We start from the raw sequence: 21,251 nt of genomic DNA on the forward strand, positions 1-21,251 counted from the left end.
TTTACGTGATAATAATAGACAGACACGTTAGTTGCGCACTTTTATCTTTACATGTAAGAGATACACATTTTCTGTCTATTTATGAATCTGCTTACAAATTCTTCTATGGAACGTAAGTTTTTTTCCCATGTAACATTAAATATGTGTAATTGGATCATGCTAAAAGAACACATTAATCAGATTGATACACAGTATCAACGATTCGAAATTTAGATGATTAAAACGATATTAACAAATTTATATAAATTCTATTTTTGAGAAAGATATCTACATCATTGTTGTGTAGTTTAAAGCATTAATTAAAATATGTACAACGTGATAAAGTTTCACAAAATAAATTTAAAAAATATCAAATGTAAATATAGTATATCAATATATTCTATAAATATATCCATATGCATATATATAATCTATCAAAAAGAGAGACATATACACATGTATATATATTTTTTTTAAATAGATTATGCAATCATATAAAATAGATCATAGATTTAAAATATCGAATTCAAAAAATTGCATGAAACGATATTAATAGAAAGTAATCGATATCAGCAAGAAATTGTTTTTGAAATAAAAATGACACTAGAAGACAGCTACAAGTTGACAATGCCATTGTTCATTTTGGTCAATGCTTCAATATTTAACTCAAAAATAGTAATTAAGCTAAAGTGCAAAAAAAATAAGACAAAAGACCTATAAGAATTGATATTTTACATGTAAAACTATTGAATACTGATATATTTATATATAAAATGTTTAAATGGCTGATTTCTCCGAATACAGGAGATATTTATTGCAAATTCATTCGTAAGCAAATATAAAGTCTCTGTATTCTCCTCATATTACATTTCCAATACAGAAATGAAGAAAACACGATAATCCTTAAAAGGAACCTTTTTCGAACAATGCACGAGATAGATTGAGACAACCCTTTTCATATATCAATAATATCCGCAAAGGCTAGGACCGCGCTAACTTAATTTAATGACTAGAATAACAGTTAATACAATGGCAACTATAATCGCAAGTAACAACAAAATATAAACTTTCCGACGAAATTTACTTTGGTAATTACTTCCCTTCACTAACTCCTGCGCGCCCAGCTCGACGTTACCGTGTACATTCTCTATGTGGTTGTCAATTGTATCTACGAAGGATCAACAATAAATAACATTAAATTTCAACCAAGTATTTTATCAAGCAAGATCGATCAAAATATATTTATATCTTAGAGATATATATCTTTATCTCTCTCTCTCAGAGAATTTCTCGCATCTTCACGCAAGAGATTTACAAAGTAGTGTATTATTTTATATATAAACTTTTTATTAGAGACACGATATTGAAATATATAATTACCAATGGTATCGCCCTGCTGATACACCAATGCTGCGAGCTCGCGCATAATTTGGTTCACGTCCAGAATGTCGCCCTCGATTCTTTTTATCCTATCCTCTCTCTCTAACAGTAGCCCCTGTTGAAACTCCAGTGTCCTGTGTAATAATACACGTTAACTGCACATTGTCGTCAATACCCGATTATTATTTGCCAGTCTGTCGGTTTGCAATGAAACTGACTTACCACACACACATACACAAGTGTATTTTATAGCTTCTTTATTATTAATATCTTATCATGTAATTAAATAATCTTTTCACTGAAATTTTAAATTCAGTCTATTTTGATAGGCGTGCTATAAAATCCACGATCTTCGTTACTGTCGCATCCAAAAACCTTACGTCCTGCGCTAATCGATACAATTACGATAGCTCCTGTACTTATAACATTGTCCAATATGGTAACCGATGGAAACCATCGTTATTGTCCCAACTAAGCACACTGGTAAGATTTCTTAGATTCTATTATTCGCGAGACTGGAAATATCTCATTCCCTTGTGCAAGATATAAAAAAATGTTATTCTCAAACCTTTGTGTGGTTCTGTGCTCCTGTTCCTGCGCTTGAAGTAAGCGTTGCGTTTCCTCAGCATCCTCCCCGTCCAACGAATTTTCTATATTAGTCATAGCTAAAATATGTCTCTTCATCTTCTCCGCAATCGACTGTGAAAATGTATATCTTGTTAATATCATTGCGAATCATCAGGTCAGGGATGTATTTTGTCAAATATACTCGTGTACCTTCTGCATATCGGAATATCTCTGTAATGCGTCTTTGAAGTCGGTCGTGAGTTTCTCAATTTGTAATTTCTGCTGCTTATCACCACGCCTCATCAACACCGTCAGTCTTGCTATATCTTTGCTCGTCTGTGTGACTACCTGATTAGTACTTAATTGTGTTACATGCCTAGAAAAAAAAATATATATATATATATGCACCAAATGGTACATACTAGGGCGAAGGTTGTTTTAAAGTTTTTTGTATCGCTGACAGAGCGTTAGAGTAATTTCATATTTCTTACACTTTGTCTCTTAAGCCTTGATTATCCTTGCTGGTTCCAATGTTCTTATAAGCTCTCTCCAATGTCTTCCAACTTGTGTTAATTGTGTATATGTTAGTGGTAATATTTTCACTGAGACTATAAAGCTCAGTGGGACTAAATCCTATTTCAGGTACATCCACCCGCTGATCCGTAGATCCATAGTTTTGAGAACGATGAGCCATTCTAAAACAAAAATCTATTTTATTGTTGTAAAACATTTTTTAATTCTAATATTATCAAAGTATACAATACATTATTTTTGCCCGTAATTATTATAATAGTAACTATTGCAATTATTTCTTTGTGTTTAATCATTATTTATATCACGCATTGTTCCATAACTTTTCTATGGCAATGTATTAAATTTTTATGGTACGCCTTCCTGTTATATTGTCACACAAATATTTAATACTGACAAGTAGCATTTAAGTAAATATTTATTCCTTCTATTAAAATGTGAGTGATGTGTGAGAGAGAGAAAGAAAGAGGCTATGTGTGTGAGTATGTGAGAGAGAGAGAGAGAGAATGATTATATATAATACAATCATGGTACAAAATATAAAATACCTCAATAAATCAATAAATATAAATAGTTTTACTAGAGATATCAGCATTTATCATACACCTGTACTTATGCAAAATGCAAAAAATCATAAAATAATTTTTTTACCTACACCTTTCATATATGTGTTTTGAACGTGTTCACATGTGTTTCTGATACAAACTGGTTAATGACATTTACATTAATGCAAAGATTACATGGCAATTATTTTAAACATCCGAGAACAATGGAAATGATCCTGACGGAGTCGTTGAACCTTTCGTGCACAATGAGAGACATTTCGACACGCTCGTTATCGCGATATCGCGGCGATGACACATGCGAGAGATTTAACCAGCATAATCGAGCTAATTCTATGTACGACACTTATTTAAGGGAGTTGAATTAGCGGACACGGCCAAGTAGGGGCGCGTACAGCTGATACGTCGACGGGCGTTCCGCACTAACCTGAAAATCCGTTTATCACACACAAGAGTCTCTAAATGTACAAATATAAGTCGCCTCTTGCGGAATCACATTGAAAGCGCACGGAATCTCCCCGCAGCGAATCCTTCGGAAACTGACAGTTGCCCGAACGATCTAACGCACCGTCGCACAGCCGTGTGACAACGGGCCCTTTGTACTCTCCCCCGTGCACGCAGACGGAGGTCTAATTTACCGACGTGCCGGGTTTTTTACACGCAAATTTTCCGAGCCCGGTGCACGCGCGTCCCCATTGAATTAACGAGAAACGACGAAAACCGCCCTCTTCAGGCATCGCGAATTTTTCCTTTCCTTAGACTGTCGCCCCTTCGCATTTTATTCCCTCCCCCGAATAAATGGTTCGATTTCTGACTATAAAGATTACGGAGCACCGCCGGAGTCAAGTTGCGGTCCGCTAGTGACTTCCTGTCGCGAGTCTATTGTCGAATCGCCAACGCATCGCCGGGGATTTGGCTCGGCATCCCCCGGAGTAATCAGTTCGCACGAGCGCGGAAAATTATCCGGCAACGTGCGCCGCGCGAACGCGATACGCGTCCACGCGGGGATGACTTTTTGTCAACTCGTGTGAGTGTCTAATCTACCGTCCGGCGTATCATCACTGACGACGTCAAGAAGAAACCCGCCGCACGCCCAACTCGATCGGCGGTCCGGTCGACTCGTCTCGCGAAGTCCAACGAATTAATTCTCGCCATATTTTTCGGCCGGTCGTGGTGCGAGCGCGCGCGGCACGGGCGAGCTAGTCGCGCGCGGAACGCTGGCTTGACCAGACGCGTCTCACGGAAGTTCCCGAGTACGACCGACAGATTGCGAAAGCCTTCAGAAACAACAACCGTCGGCCGTAAGTAAACGCTATTGTGTTCTCTCTTGCTTTGCGCGGCGAATTAACGGGCGTGTAGCGGCGCGGGTGCGGCGAAAAGCACGCGGGACGATCGCGCGGCCGCGCGGAAATCGCGATCGGCCGCGGTGCGCGCGGGCGCGACCACGCGAAGAATTTCTCGCGGCCGCGCGAGGCCCCGTGCGGGCGCCCGAGTCGGGTCGTGTCCGTCATGTCGGGCGAGGAAGCGTCGTGTCGTCCGTGCCCGGGGCTTCCGGCGATCGCGCACGCGAGGATTCCGCTTGCGTCGCGCCGCGGTGAAAAAACTCGCTCCGCGAAGCGCCCCGAGGTTCGCCGTCATCCATGCATGCAACTTTCTCTCTCTCTCTCTCTCTCTCTCTCTCGCGTTTGACACTTTGGCTAACGTGTGGACCTGGTGATAGGTCCGTCGGTAGCGTGCCCGCCTCGGCTCGGTCGAGAGGCTGTCGCGCGTGAAAATCCGCGAGGAATCGGTTGCGCGACGAAGGGAAGGCGAGCAAAAGGGCAAAATCCGCCGAGCGACGGGAGGGCCTCCCCGCCGCCCCCTCCTGCCTCAACGAATTCCTGAATTAGTACGTGCCTCTGGCGCCACGCTTCTTCACCGAGATGCGAGGGCACTCGCCGCTGTTTAGCTCCCGTTAAGCGACTCTCGTCGGCTTTTGTGGGACTCGCGCCGCAAGTCCCACGCGAAAGAGCGTTCGCGGAGTCGCCGCCACGCTAAAGTGACTTCGGCCCGTGAGAATCCCTCGAGGAATACTCGGAACGTGCGACACGTGCGAGCTCTTCTCGACAGGCTTCCTTCCGCTCGTCGATGCACTTTAAGGGGATCCTGGAGCTGCTAGTGAACTATTTTCTCACTATAGCGATGGTAATTGCAGTTTCGAAAGTTCTCTTTACTGCTTGTGCAGAATAAAAAATCCTTTTCCACAAATGAAGCATAGATACAAAGAAAGCCCGCTCTACAGGACTTTATATTCAAAATAGAAACAAGTTAGAAAAGACAAATGCAAGTTTTTCACTTTTTTCTTTTTATACTTCATTTGTGGAAAAGGATTTTTTATTCTGCACAAGCAATAAAGAGAATTTTCGAAACTGCAATTACCATCGCTATAGTAAAAAAACAGTTTACTAGCAACTCCAGTATCACCTTAAGGGGAAGCTGGAGCTGCTAGTGAACTATTTTCTCACTATAGCGATGGCAATTGCAGTTTCGAAAGTTCTCTTTACTGCTTGTGCAGAATAAAAAATCCTTTTCCACAAATGAAGCATAGATACAAAGAAAGCCCGCTCTACAGGACTTTATATTCAAAATGGAAACAAGTTAGAAAAGACAAATGCAAGTTTCTAACTTTTTTCTATCTATACTTCATTTGTGGAAAAGGATTTTTTATTCTGCACAAGCAATAAAGAGAATTTTCGAAACTGCAATTACCGTCGCTATAGTAAAAAAACAGTTTACTAGCAACTCCAGGATCACCTTAAGGGGAAGCTGGAGTTGCTAGTGAACTATTTTTTCACTATAGCGATGGTAATTGCAGTTTCGAAAGTTCTCTTTACTGCTTGTGCAGAATAAAAAATCCTTTTCCACAAATGAAGCATAGATACAAAGAAAGCCCGCTCTACAGGACTTTATATTTAAAATGGAAAAGAGTTAGAAAAGACAAATGCAAGTTTCTAACTTTTTTCTATCTATACTTCATTTGTGGAAAAGGATTTTTTATTCTGCACAAGCAATAAAGAGAATTTTCGAAACTGCAATTACCGTCGCTATAGTAAAAAAACAGTTTACTAGCAACTCCAGTATCACCTTAAGGGGAAGCTGGAGCTGCTAGTGAACTATTTTCTCACTATAGCGATGGCAATTGCAGTTTCGAAAGTTCTCTTTACTGCTTGTGCAGAATAAAAAATCCTTTTCCACAAATGAAGCATAGATACAAAGAAAGCCCGCTCTACAGGACTTTATATTTAAAATGGAAAAGAGTTAGAAAAGACAAATGCAAGTTTCTAACTTTTTTCTATCTATACTTCATTTGTGGAAAAGGATTTTTTATTCTGCACAAGCAATAAAGAGAATTTTCGAAACTGCAATTACCGTCGCTATAGTAAAAAAACAGTTTACTAGCAACTCCAGGATCACCTTAAGGGGAAGCTGGAGTTGCTAGTGAACTATTTTTTCACTATAGCGATGGTAATTGCAGTTTCGAAAGTTCTCTTTACTGCTTGTGCAGAATAAAAAATCCTTTTCCACAAATGAAGTATAGATACAAAGGAAGCCCGCTCTACAGGACTTTATATTCAAAATGGAAACAAGTTAGAAAAGACAAATGCAAGTTTCTAACTTTTTTCTATCTATACTTCATTTGTGGAAAAGGATTTTTTATTCTGCACAAGCAATAAAGAGAATTTTCGAAACTGCAATTACCATCGCTATAGTAAAAAAACAGTTTACTAGCAACTCCAGGATTACCTTAAGGGGAAGCTGGAGTTGCTAGTGAACTATTTTTTCACTATAGCGATGGTAATTGCAGTTTCGAAAGTTCTCTTTACTGCTTGTGCAGAATAAAAAATCCTTTTCCACAAATGAAGTATAGATACAAAGGAAGCCCGCTCTACAGGACTTTATATTCAAAATGGAAAAGAGTTAGAAAAGACAAATGCAAGTTTCTAACTTTTTTCTATCTATACTTCATTTGTGGAAAAGGATTTTTTATTCTGCGCAAGCAATAAAGAGAATTTTCGAAACTGCAATTACCATCGCTATAGTGAAAAAATAGTTTACTAGCAACTCCAGTATCACCTTAAGGAGAAGCTGGAGCTGCTAGTGAACTATTTTCTCACTATAGCGATGGTAATTGCAGTTTCGAAAGTTCTCTTTACTGCTTGTGCAGAATAAAAAATCCTTTTCCACAAATGAAGCATAGATACAAAGAAAGCCCGCTCTACAGGACTTTATATTCAAAATGGAAACAAGTTAGAAAAGACAAATGCAAGTTTCTAACTTTTTTCTATCTATACTTCATTTGTGGAAAAGGATTTTTTATTCTGCGCAAGCAATAAAGAGAATTTTCGAAACTGCAATTACCATCGCTATAGTGAAAAAATAGTTTACTAGCAACTCCAGTATCACCTTAAGGGGAAGCTGGAGCTGCTAGTGAACTATTTTCTCACTATAGCGATGGTAATTGCAGTTTCGAAAGTTCTCTTTACTGCTTGTGCAGAATAAAAAATCCTTTTCCACAAATGAAGCATAGATACAAAGAAAGCCCGCTCTACAGGACTTTATATTCAAAATGGAAACAAGTTAGAAAAGACAAATGCAAGTTTCTAACTTTTTTCTATCTATACTTCATTTGTGGAAAAGGATTTTTTATTCTGCACAAGCAATAAAGAGAATTTTCGAAACTGCAATTACCGTCGCTATAGTAAAAAAACAGTTTACTAGCAACTCCAGTATCACCTTAAGGGGATCCTGGAGTGACCAGGGAATTTTTTCGCGATGGTGCTGCCATTTGCACAATAAAATGCTTTTTATAAAAATTTCGCACTTTGTGCGTACAAAAGTGAGGCACTTTTGAATGAAGACAGAATGAAGGAATACGAGGCGGCTTTTAGAAATGAATTTAGAAGCGTGAGAGAAAAGAAAAGAGTGTTCGAAAAGCTTGTATGTATGTATAAGTACGTACAAAATGTTCAAACACGCTTTCCTTTTCTCTTACGCTTCTACATTCATTTCTAAAAGCCGCCTCATATTCCTTCATTCTGTCTTCATCGAAAAGTGCCTCATTTTGTACGCACAAATTGCGAAATTTTTATAAAAAGCATTTAAATTTTAATTTTTGTACATGTATGTGTGCAATTGGCAACACTTTTCACTAGGCACTCCAGGATCCCCTTAATGCTAGAATGCTGACTAATCCCTTTGTTATCTCGCATCTCTCATCACTCGTCTAACGATTCGTGCAAAAATGATTTCGTCAATTCGAAGGAGTATATCATGGCGCATTCGGGCGGGCGGTAGCTCTAGGAGCTCCGCTGCCAAAATCGTTTTGCGATAACAGTAACTCAAATCCCCGTGCGTAGTGCGAGAATCTTGTGGCTAGCTTCATGTCGCACAATGATTCATGAAATTGTCAGCGTATGTTGGTGCAGTTGCTCGGCACGTGATATTCGCCACCGCGGTAACAAACGCAAACAATTACGCGTGCATTAGACGCGCATTGTCGGTATTCTAGCTTTAAATTACTCTCGATATTAATCGATTAATTAACAACCGGTCCTCCTGACCTCTACCATTTAAGCCGTACAGCAGCGCATGAATTGTTTCGCGTTAATCGCGATCGAATTGATCGTCGATCATCTGATATTTCTCTCGTTTCGCGCGATTCTCGCGTGGAGGGGTGTTAGTGCGCGGAACATGGCGAGAGCGAGCTTTGCTCGGTCATCCCTGCGAGCCTCGCCATTGCGCGTCGCACGCGTGCTTCTCCTGAGAATCAGACGACCGCACCGTTGCTTCTTCCGGAAGTCGTGCACCGTTCTCGGAAATGCAACGGGCCCTCCCGTGTCGAACGACACTGGGGGCATGCACGCGTGTGTGCACGTACTTCGTCGATCGATGCCGCTCGAGGCTCGGAGCACATGCACACACGACCGACTTTGTAAGCACGAAGACAGGCGCGCATCGTCACGCTTCTAAGGGTTTTAGCAAGCCTCCGATAAGTGATTTTATTAGCTGCCGAGTATCGGAATCGCTATATACTTTCTAAATATTTTATGCGAGACACAAGTAAGAAGAAGTGAGGAGGATTATTATATGCAATGGAAATAGAGAGAGAGAGAGAGAGGGAGGGGAACGTTTGCAATATTTGATATATCTTGATGTGTTTGATATACATCCATAAAATCACTTGTTTAGTAAAAGAAGTGTATGATTTAAATTTGCTTCGAATTTAATGTAGAGGAAAGTCCCCGATTATGAGATACCATATCGATTTTGCCGAATGTAAGGAAATCTATAGGCAGAATTTAAAAATGTAATACGTTCTCTTGAAGAGAATTTAATAAGCTTTAGGTTGGTCAAATGAAAAATCGAATTTAAATATTATTTTTTCTGAAAATTAAACAAATTTGAAAAAAGAGCTTTACGCAGGATCGAGAAAGTGTGCTCCTAATATAAGATACCTCGAGAAATCGGTGTTAAAAGTGCAAAATACATCAGTATTGCAAGTAAAAAACTTTATTAGATATTTTTATAAAAATACTGCTGCCACAGCCTTCGCCAAATCTTCACGATTCCACTGTCGACGCTTCCTCGTTTCTCTAACCTCCATAGTCAGATTCTATAAAAATTAAATACACAAAAATTCGTAATATAAATTCGTATTAACTTTTCTTTAACCTTAACGTAGTATTTTCTTTCTTTTTATTACACTACATACTCTTCATATTCGAGCAATAATTATCTCATATTAAGAGTGCCCTGAATATCTCATTGTACGAGCCACGCACCCAGCGGTTCCGCGATCATGAAATCTAACCTCTACAATTAAGCAATTCAACAAATCGCGTATTTTCCTGTTACTACGATTCTACTCTATCATTGCAGACTGAATTTATTGCCAACCATTTCTTTATTATGTAATAAACAAGGTTTAAAGACTTACCTCAAGTTCCTTTGACATGTTCACAATTTCACAAACCTTTTCTTGCAAAAGCTAAACGCAATAACGAACAATGAATTTTTCACTAAATACATTTTACACCAAGAGTAATAAGCTTATGGTGGAATTAACAGATAGTGCTCACTAGTTTAGCAGAAACTCCATTATCTCATATTAGGAGCATATCTTATAATAGGGGATTCTCCTCTATCTATAATATTAATAAGTTTTTTTTTTTCATTTTTCTAGCTTTAATTTATAATTTTTAGCAACGTACGTAGTGAGAAAATAAGATTTCATATTCTTATTACAATTTCAAGTGTGTATAATCGCTTTGTGAGGCATCTAGATAAAATCCTCTACGATAATAGTTCTAATAAGTTAACATAAATTTTTACGACACTAATTTCTATTATGTTTAAATGGCAGTATCTGTTGTAATAAAAATAATCTCGTTAAAATCCTTTTGATGAGATATTCCTCGAGATAAAATTCTACGAGTTGCAATTAGATTCGCAGGGAATATTCAAGGGAGAATTCAAAGAATGTTGGCGCGAAACACCTGGTTGAAAAACCCGTTCCGTTCCATTAAAGCGCGCTTTGCGTGTGATGTGTGCCTGCGTCGTGGCGGAGTGCATCGCTGCATGCACCTTTAAACTCCCGAGCAGTGCACATGAGATTGTGGCTCGATCGGCCTCTTTGTTGTAGTAGACTGCAAAACGCTTATCGGACTATGAATAGACGCGCTGATTTTCTTTCAGCTGTTCCACGAGCGGAACCAGTCTACATTTGCGTTACGCGCATCAATGAATACGTTTACGATTCTAAGTTCTACTCTCGTATTTCCCATCGCGTTTCTATCAATCTCCATGTTTATACCGTGCTCGAACGAATCTGCATTTATTCTATCTTATTTATTCTATTGGGGTAACTCTCATGTGCTTTTTCTTAGTGTGAAACGTGCCTTTTCAGGAATCTTTTGGTGAATTTGTCAAGTTTTCCATTTACTCGGCGCATTCCTCGGTATCTTAGAACGGAACTTGGATCTTTCCGACAATCTTGGAACTTCAAATCGAGCATCTTCTTGCATTTCATAGATAGCAGTAACAAACTCTGCGAATCTATATGCGAGTTTAGAGATACTCTTAGAGTCATATCTGAGTGATTCAACTCTCAGCAGTCTTACGATGATACGGCGGAAGATAAAAAATGCTTATCAACATTATCGCGATCTTTTTCTCCGTCCACTTGACCGGCCACTCGTTTAATATTGCATGCGCTCCATCGAGATACAAACGCGTATTATCATACATTTACAAAATCCGTGCGTCTGTGTTTTCTCTTGAATCTTAACGAAATCCGCAATCTCGATGCCTCTTACGTCTATTTCGTATTTATATTTTGCATTCGTCGAATCGTCGGCTGATGTCATCAGGAAACACTTGCCGTTCGTCACGTGGCGAGTTAGTCGCTTATCTTTCCTGTTAACTCTTGTTAGAGAAGCGTACATCTTGCTTTTTTTATTTGCTCATTATTTTGAGATAACTTGAGCAGCAAGAGCTGCTCATTTTATCTTTTCTATTATCTATGTCGAAAATACTGGCTGAGTAACGTGCTACTTATCTCACCAATTTCAGTGGCGAATCACGCCATGGCTGCTCACATATCTCTCCATTATCTTTAAAAAAAATACAAACGGAAGTATGACTCACTGTATTTCTTTGCACTTCTCTCTCTCTCTTTTACTTCGCACAGAATGCTGGACTTGTATAATAGCAATCCAAGCCAAGCCAAATGATAATAACCCTAGCTAGTAAGCCCGTCTTTTCTCAGCCCTTTCATGTGCAAATTCCTTGTATACTTCTTATCAAATTTCTGTTTATTTTAGATTATTGTTTAATCTTTCTTCCAGCCACTTCCACTAAGAGCGCTCATGTATAGTTTCGTAGTTTTGCTGATATATGTCCCATAAAAATTCATCATGCTGAGAAAGTTCGTTAAGTCTGCCGTTTTCTGTAATTTCCTACTCATCGTTTTTAGCATTCCTTAAAGACAACAAGGTCTAATTTTGCTATCCCACTGACTTCTTATAAACCCAGTCTGAAATTGGTAGTTCTGAGACAGCAGCTGTCACATCGCATCAGTGACGTGTCAGGAGGAAACGGAAAGTAATGGTATGGTTCAAGAGGGGGACGTGGAAGTGCGCTGGCTCGTTCGCTTTGCGTCACTCCGTCGCTATCTCTTTGTGTATCGTCGTCGCCGTCGTCGTCATGCACCTTCTGCATGACGATTCCTCTCAAGGATTCTGTCGGCGTCGCATCGATGGCCGAAGCGTACAACGTGGTGTGAACCAAACGCGAATATTTTAGCATACATTTTTCTGTTTTCTTTTTCTCACTTTTTCCTGAGAAGTTGACTACGTTTCAGGATGACGCAAAGCTTCTCAACATCTGAGAAAACAGACGCAACATATGATAAATCTGCTTGATTTATTTATTAGTCCACATTATTCATGAATTTGCTGCCATTGTAGCTTTCATATTTACTTATCTATCCGGAACATAGCACAAACAGAACATCGGAACAGGAAAGTTTGTATTCGCAAAGTTGCCAGACGATTATTCATGGCATGGAAATACTATGATTCATTGCAACGTAGACATCTTTTGCTACTTGTTTGTCTGCATTTCGCTCATAGAGGCTTATCAACTTTATTATTCTTATTATTATAGATATCGACGCGAAATTGTGTCCACGAGCATGTCGCGACAATTTGTATCGATATCTGTAAGTCTTTGCTTTAAAAAAATATTCGCTTAATATTTATCATTAATTATCGAGACGGTTGTATCTTCGTGGTAATTTTCCAAAATTGCAGATACTTTTCTTGATTGTAGATATTCGAGATACTCGCGGATTGTTGCAGCCGACGTTGGCGGTTGACTAAACAAGTGCATGTTAATTCGGTGGTTGCTGCATCACTGAAATCTTTTTTCGGATCAGCAGGCAGCTGAATAACGGGAATCGTCGGTGGTCCTAAATATGCGCTCGAAAATAGTATTTGCCAAGAACGAAGAACCCGAGCGTACAGAGATGAAGAGATAAAGGCCATCTTTGTATGCGCTTGCACATGTATCGCACATCGGCTGTTTATTTAATTATCTCGCGAATTCCGACGCGTGCGTATCCGTGCAATCCTGACCTCGCGGATCGCATAGCGATATCCGTTGCGGCTTTGCTGCGCAGAATCTTTTTTTTGTCACGTGTCGTTGCTAGTTTGTATCACTCGTTTTTTTATGCGTCGCGACAGAACGGAACGTGGTGTCGACACGTGATAAATGTAGGCCTCTGAATGCCTTTGGAATGAATTAAAAGAGTCGCATCTCGAGCAAGAATTGAGTCGCATCAGCCAATTTTTCGTAATTTCAACAGTTTTTTAAGATAGAGATGGCCCGTACATTAAAGATAAATCTCTCTTGTATGCGTGCCACCTGACAAGCTTTTGAGAATTCCAACTGTGTAAAATTTAGTAGCAGTTTTTATGGAACAATGTTACTACTGTATTAGTGATTTCCAATATCAAAATTCGCTGTAACTGTGTTTTCAACAATAGCGCTTGATTCCGTTTCGTCGGAATAAATTCCAACATTTTATTCTTCTGTCGTGATGCTCAAGCTCGCTTAAAGTCGTTCATGGATCCGTCCATGAGAGACCGGATATTTTCATTGCGCATTTAACGGCTACGCACGCCTGTCAAGTTGAAATCAAATGTTTAGAGAATACTATTTTAGGAAAACCTTTGGCCTTCTTTCCCATTATGTATTTCATGCTAAACATAATTGTCGATCTTTTTCTTGTTATGGCGAATTGGCAGTTGTTAGGCAAATCAAGTCACGCCAAGTTCTGTGATGTATGAGACAATGAATCAAATTGTTACAATCTTTCAAATTTTGTATTTGTATTCATTCTGTCTCTTTTGCCGCGGCTACTTCGAGAATTCGTTAGTTTCGTTCTCATAAATATGAAGTAACGTTCTGTGATTTGTATGTGCGTTAATTCATGCAATCAATTACTTCTCGCTAACTTCATTCTTACTCGGTGCTCGGAGGACACCCGGTAGAGGCAGCCGAACGGGTACGACCTCCGGCGAACGGACCAACGAAGTCGTCCGACCTCGGCCGAGCGACGACGGGGTTCGCGAGATGATCGGTCGAGGTGAAATAGGGGGGGGTTAAGAGGAGAGGGTTCATTGACCGTCTGACCATGAGCCGCGCCCCACATACACCTCCCCTTCCACGAACCCCTCGCCCTCGTAGGTTTCGGTCGTTTTGTTCTCGAGGCAGTAAGCAAGATCGCAGCCTTCTTCCCGGCGAGAGAAGGTCCTTGCCTCGTCTGCGGAAGGCCTTTCGAAAGTACAGGGTGCCCCGAAACCACCCGACAGGATTTTCTCGAGCAGCGCTTGCCAGTTCTGCTCAGGTGGCAAGAGCGATTTTTCTCTCCCGGTGATTTAAATTAGGACAAGCCGTTATCTCCTCCCTGGCTTTTCGCGAGGGGAAAGATTTTGTTGATTTCATAGAAAATGGTTGTCAGTCGCTTTGCAAGACGGATGCGCGTCGGCTGGTTTTGATTGTATCCTTGACACGAGCACGTAAGATTCAGGAGCGCGGTTTATTGAACGCGCGCGTAGAACCTTCTCTAAAATTGCGATCGCATGCGCAATTACCATTGTAAACGACATATGTGGGTCACTGCAGCGATGAAAGGAATGTCCTCGAATATTATTGAACGAGTTCATTGCGACTGCACGTCGTTGGCGTTGTCCAAAGCGATAAGTTGCCATTGCTCCTCTCTCTCCTCTCTGTCCTCTCTCTCTCTGTCTGTTTCTTTGTCACATACAACATGTATATCTTTTTTAGCGAATGAAAACTGAATCAAGGCTGCGTGCGTATGCTTTCACAGGTTGTATTTAAAACTTCAAGCATTGCACCGCTTAAGTAGATTGATTCAGAAAGACGGAACATATAATTCCGGCGGTGATCTTTACAATTTTGAGATATAATAATGTGTTTCTTTTATTACATCTGATTTGTGTGTTATTAAATGTTAAATGTTAAAATAGTATATATAGTGAAGATAATGTGTAGTAAAGAGTTGAATTTTAACGTTTATCGTTATTCTTTCAGCTTCCTCAAGGAAGATCTGTGTGCTGTGATTTATCACTAAAGGGGCCAAAACACGCGCAACAACGGACAACCCCACAGGACCGGGGGGTGCTTCTCGTGTCTCGGGAGGAAGGTCAGGGTTCACAAAGTTACCTTGGCAGTAGAGTGAAAGAGTACAAACGCGCGTGAACGCGCGTTACTTATTACTGCCCGCACAAATCAAACGCTCCTTGTGTTGCATTGCTAATTGTGACACTGACATTAAAAAAATTCGATGCCTTCCAGGGACGATATTCGCTCCCTATCCACTGAGCAACGCTGGATCCCTCCTTCAACTGTTAGACGCGATGCACTCACCCCAGAAAGCCGAAATGATCTCATCTTTAGAAAGGTGCGGGGTATCCTTAACAAGCTCACACCGGAAAAATTCGCAAAGCTGAGCAACGACCTGCTCAACGTTGAGCTTAATTCCCATGTGATTCTCAAGGGTGTTATTTTCTTGGTACGTATACGACATTAAGATAAAAAAGGATCGCAGGACGCCGCGCGATACGCGCGAAACGTATGATGGCTCAATGTCTCAATTAATTCTTTCAGATCTTCGAAAAAGCACTTGATGAACCCAAGTACAGTTCTATGTACGCACGGCTGTGCAAACAGCTGTCTGACGAAGCCGCAAACTTTGAACCCCGTAAACCGATCGATGAAAGTCAAAAAGGCCAGAGCACATTCAGAGTTCTTTTACTTAACAAGTGCAAAGACGAGTTTGAAAATCGTTCAAAAGCAAGCGAGGCGTTCGAGAATCAGGATGAGCTGGGTCCCGAGGAGGAGGAGCGCCGGCAGGTGGCCAAGCGCAAGATGCTTGGCAACATCAAATTCATCGGGGAGCTCGGCAAGCTGGGCATCGTGTCGGAGCCGATTTTACACCGTTGCATCCAGCAGTTGCTGGAGAAGAAAAGGCGAGGGGGATCCCGGGGGGACGCGGCGGAGGATATCGAGTGCCTCTGCCAGATTATGCGTACCTGCGGCCGTATCCTTGACTCGGATAAGGGCCGCGGACTCATGGATCAATACTTCAAACGTATGAACTCTCTGGCGGAGAGTAGGGATCTTCCTCTACGCATCAAGTTTATGCTGCGTGATGTGATTGAGTTACGCCGTGACGATTGGAAACCGCGCAAGGCCACCAGCACCGAAGGCCCCATGCCGATTAATCAGATCCGCAACGACAACGAGGAGCCATCGCGGGGAAATGGTTTCCACAGAGGACGAGAGGATCGCCTCGGTGCAGAGTTTTTACGAAAGATGGGACGAGGCGGATTAGACGTGGATATGATGGGAAGTATTCCATTGACTTCCCCCTCATTCGGTATGCCACCACCACCATTCAGCCCGAATGGATTCGCAGGGACTCCCGGGGTTGGTTATAGCCGCCATAACCAACGTAATCAACCGGGCAGTTACTATCAAAACCAGAGTCGTCATCAGAACAATTACGAAGCAAAACGCAACCAGCCGCAACATAATTTACCGCAGAACTTCAACAACAGTGAGTACAGAGAGAAGTTTAGAGCTTGTCATCGTAACGCGCTCATGAATCTTACCTCTTATTGAACGTTTGTCGCCTTGCTTGTTGCAGATAGCAATAAAGAACAACTTCGATTCAATAAAAATAAAATGCTGATCGGAGGACATCCGGAAGAAGTGTCTCTGAGACCCTCAGCCAATTCGATGATGTTCAAGCAAACTAACATTAACTTGAACCTACCTCTCAACAATGGTAAGCATTTCCATCAGTATTACATATTATCGCCAAGTATGGAAATCATTCAAACATTTCTGACGACGATAATAATAATAATAATAATATATTAATTATAAAAATAACAGATTTGTTCCCAGGGCGAGGCTCAGACTTGCCTCTTTTACGTACTACCGCTCTGAAGCCCAGCTCGCCTCTATTGCACAAAGAAACACCACCGGCTATCGTGATCAAACAAGGTCCCGTGGACAAACGGGAGAAGGCTCGAGACAGAAAGGACAAGGGACCTACACGGGAGGAAGTGTTGAAGAAGGTGAACGTCTTAATGGACGATCTTGCGTCACACGCGAACGTGCAGGATGCTCTGACCGCCTTTAAAGATCTCAAGATACCCGAACGGTTCTTACGCCACGCGATCTGTACGCTGTACGCGAACACGCTCGACCGCGGGGATTCCGAGCGCGAGCTCGCTGCCAAGCTCGTCGTCGAGCTGAAGAAGGAGAGTCTGCTCACGCTGCAGCAAGTGAACGAAGGGTGGAAGGAGCTGGTGGCCAGTATATCGGAGAAAGAGAGTACCGTGCCTTTGGTAGCGTCTCACGTTGCCTTCCTGACAGCCAAGGCCATAGTGGATAATCTAATCCAATTAACGGATCTCGCCTCAGAAACGGAGAACGGCCGTCATCATCCGCTGTTTCTGCTGACTCTGCAGCAACTCCACAAGACCCAGGGCAAGGCAAGGCTCACGCAGATATTCAACGATAGCAAAGTGGATCTTATCAGTCAGCTGCCAGAAGCGGAGAAGACGAAGGAACGTCTGGGCGAGATCTTGGAAGATCGGGAATTGACTTTCCTCTATCCCCTTCTCAGAATCCAAGGAGACATGTGGCGCCAATTAGAGGCCGATCCGGCGCCCAACGCTCTTTACAAGTGGATCAAGGAGAAGCTGGATCCCCAATACCACTCTGATCCCGCGTTCATTAATGCTATGATGAATGTACTTTTCAAGTACATCACCGGGGTTAGTAAAGCTTATTAAACAGTTGTCTCGTCATTTTTAATAGCGAATTTAATATAATAATTTTATTGTTACTTTCATCTACGCGAGTTAGTTTTAATAATCCCTTTTGGGCGTAACAGGAGACAACATTGGCGCCTGGCGTTGATCCGACCGTAAATCCGGACAAACAACTGCAAGAGAAGGAAAGTGCGTTGCTGCAAAAATATGCACGCTTCATTCGCACATTCCTGACTACCATCGACTCGCAAGTTACGGCCCTTCATGCGCTTCAAGTGTTCTGCTTCTCGCACAATTTTCCAAAAGGGCTACTGCTACGATGGTTTATAGTGCTCTATAACCTTGAAGTCATCGAAGAAGAAGCCTACCATAAATGGAGGGACACCGTTACTGATGCTTATCCAGGCAAGGGCAAGGCATTGTTCCAGGTAAATATGCAATTGTGGTAAACAGTTTTTCTTATCGTGATGATCAATTTTATTTTGCTATAAATGCATAACGTTTTTCGTATAATAGAGTTTAACGGCACTTAAATTAAAAAAATTACAAATTATGTAATTTTTTCTACCGCGATGTTTACTGGAAATTAAGATCAAGTCTTAAGTATTGAATTTTTAATTCTTTGACAGATTTGACGTTGCATATTATTTTCAATCTATCTCTATTCAAACACTTACAAATTAATACAATTACAAGAACAATAAAAATCAGCTGAAATAGTGTGGAAATTGAGCACGTATCTGTGTCATGTTTAGGTAAATTCATGGTTAACATGGCTTGCCGAAGCATCAGAGGAAGAGGAAGAAGACGACGAGGATGAGAAGAATTAATCACAAGAGCCTCGAGAGCATTATTCAGACTACCTATGATTTGGAATAGGGTTTTACTATCTATATCGCTGAACCAGGAGGTTTCAGTTTTATTAATTGAGTTATCTCCATCCAATTGCAAACATCTTGTCGGTCTGTCCGGAGCCCTCTCGTGTGGTTGAAAAAAAAAGGACTTTACAATCATGTCTGGAAGGAATGAGATAGTTTGAGTGGCATATACGACAGACGTTTCACGCAAGACGTTTTAGAATTTTTTTAGATAATTAAATATCGGTATAATTTATAAATATAATATTGGGTCACAGCAAAGACGTCAAGATACTATGCCGCTGTAGGATCATACGGTGCGAGAAAGGGGGAAAAAATGCAAAAAAAGCACGAAAAAATTAATCTGATTTGTGTTGTCCGAATTTTTGTCTAGTATCGTGCATGTGTGTCACGTTTTTTGTAAGTCTCTTTTTTGTCCGCGGCAACGAGTGGAGTCATTTGTTATCTCTGTGTACCAAGCTTTTACATTTATTATGAGGAATTATTACTACGATTATTATCGGTTCTTAATATTATTATTATTATTATTAATTATACATAATTGATTATCAATAATCCAAATATATCTACTTCTTTCTTGTGAGAATTTTTCTAAAAAAAAAGCAAACAAATAGATTGGAATATCGGAAACAAGGCCGACTTGTAGTGTACGCGAAACCCTAAAATTGAGTGAGGAACTTTTATTTTGAAACGGGAGTGAAATCTAGGTTGCAATTTAGATAATCGAGTCCGAGCGTTACGTACCGAGGGGGGGGGGAAGCAAAAGAACGGGGAGAAGGAAAACACCGTTTGCCTGTGTATCTAGTTGCTGCGCCACTTGATTCTAATAAGTAACTAATTAATTACAGTTATAATAACAACCAGCAGCCAACATCACATCCATTTAACGTAATAATTAGCGAACACTAGTGACACGACTAAAAACTCGTATTTAAAAAGAAAAAAAAGGAATAAAATATGCCTTGGTGTAATTTATTACAGACGGTCACCTGGTTGTTGTTGCGTTGATGACCAACCACCATTTACCACCACCTCATCTTATATTTCCCGCCTCTCTCTTAAGCGCTAGTTTCTCGTTCCGATGTATCTCGCTCGAGCATATCTTTTACCGGGCAGATCGGTACGCGCGAGTGGCCTTGCGGGGAGGAGGATCGCGCGTATCGATTTGCGATAAGCGGATGGAGAATAGATACCGAGTAGATGTTGTTTCTCATTGCTGAGCATCTTGATTACGATAGTCGATAACCTTCAGACCGGCTGGGCATCAAATAAATAAGCTTCAACGCGATGATTAAAGGCTATTGCAACAATTCCGCAATTCTCTCTTTCGTTCGTCCGGAGACAGTTGCGTTAGATTATTCTGCACATTTCCTTCATAACACCCGAGTGCCCTCGATGATCGTAGCTACTGAATATGCATAGACGAAGTACCGCTTCCGGGAGAATTTGGATGTAACTTCTTGTTTCGTGTATGAGTTAATTGTAGAAGATTGTACATACGTATGTATCGTTACCCCATAGTTTCGATTTTACTGCCGGACTGAAGCGTTGTTTCTTTTTTTCAAGCAACATCTTTTTCGTTCTTTTTGTCAATAGAGCGGGACACAATCAGAAAACAATATTCGTGGCTCCGTTTATCCACCGTTGAGCGTTTAGATTTTTTCGTCGAGTATGGTCATACCGTCGTCATTTTCCCAGTATACATTGTTCATGAACCAGAGTTTGAGAGTACGTGAGGTGTACACGTCGAACGCTAATGAGAGATTCTCACAGCTGAAGCGGTATAATAAGTAGACCGTATGCGTCGACGCTTGGTTGAGAATTGGTAATAGGACTTGATATGTACCAGCGTGTATTCGTGGATCGATATGCCCTCGTTTTCGTTTTGTAGTAGCTGAAGCACAATACACCACGCCGACCACGTTTTTCCATTGCGAGGGTCTCGTATCGATCGACCGGTCGAATCAGTCGGTATCCCTTTGCACATGAAAGAACAAACGAGAGAAAAGAAAAGGAAATATTTATAACGACATTATTGTAATACATTAATGGACATTCGTACTGTATTTACGTGTTCCGTCGATTAACAAGCGCAGATATCCGTAATACCCATGTGCGCGAGTTACAGTTCGCTTCCGTTCACGATGTCACGGGGAAAGCAAGGGAGAAAACCAAAACGATGTGTACTTTGTTAATAATTTCGTTAATTAATTAATTTTCCCACGTATTACGATACGCATCCGAATCTTGAATTCAATTGAACGTACACATACACACACGCATATGCATACTAATTGATCCATGTATAACGTCTTCAGTATTATTTCACGTATAATGAACTACGTTATGTAGAATCTTATATATATAGTTTCTCTTAGATACTGAAACTGATAAAACCATCTTTTATCTCTGTCAATAAAAATTGTTCCTAGGACCATTCA

At 40.8% G+C, this 21,251-nt stretch overlaps 2 protein-coding genes across 5 annotated transcripts; one reads left to right on the forward strand and one right to left on the reverse strand.

Moving 5' to 3' along the window:
• Positions 1-446: 446 nt before the first annotated feature.
• Positions 447-3,647, reverse strand: LOC105284443 (syntaxin-12). Of its 2 annotated transcripts, none has more exons than XM_011347927.3 (6): positions 3,448-3,647; positions 2,418-2,621; positions 2,137-2,302; positions 1,928-2,058; positions 1,360-1,493; positions 447-1,147 (listed from the first exon to the last, which is right to left on the reverse strand). In XM_011347927.3, exons 2-6 carry the CDS (start codon positions 2,618-2,620, stop codon positions 972-974), a joined length of 810 nt encoding a protein of 269 aa, XP_011346229.1. In that variant the 5' UTR covers position 2,621; positions 3,448-3,647; the 3' UTR covers positions 447-971. The 2 variants fall into 2 exon arrangements, with proteins under 2 accessions (XP_011346229.1, XP_011346230.1); XM_011347928.3 differs by lacking the exon at positions 3,448-3,647 and adding an exon at positions 3,113-3,387.
• A 451-nt stretch (positions 3,648-4,098) lies between these two features.
• LOC105284442 (eukaryotic translation initiation factor 4 gamma 2) lies at positions 4,099-21,251 on the forward strand. 3 transcript variants are annotated; one of them, XM_026975120.1, is made up of 8 exons: positions 4,119-4,321; positions 15,177-15,288; positions 15,441-15,657; positions 15,753-16,704; positions 16,795-16,935; positions 17,046-17,935; positions 18,055-18,360; positions 18,688-21,251. In XM_026975120.1, exons 4-8 carry the CDS (start codon positions 15,792-15,794, stop codon positions 18,760-18,762), a joined length of 2,325 nt encoding a protein of 774 aa, XP_026830921.1. In that variant the 5' UTR covers positions 4,119-4,321; positions 15,177-15,288; positions 15,441-15,657; positions 15,753-15,791; the 3' UTR covers positions 18,763-21,251. The 3 variants fall into 3 exon arrangements, with proteins under 3 accessions (XP_011346228.1, XP_026830921.1, XP_011346227.1); XM_011347926.3 differs by having other exon boundaries at positions 4,099-4,321; positions 15,177-15,657; positions 17,058-17,935; XM_011347925.3 differs by having other exon boundaries at positions 15,177-15,657.

The sequence above is a fragment of the Ooceraea biroi genome, chromosome 14 (assembly GCF_003672135.1).
Source record: "Ooceraea biroi isolate clonal line C1 chromosome 14, Obir_v5.4, whole genome shotgun sequence".
NCBI classification, from domain to species: Eukaryota; Metazoa; Arthropoda; class Insecta; order Hymenoptera; family Formicidae; genus Ooceraea; species Ooceraea biroi.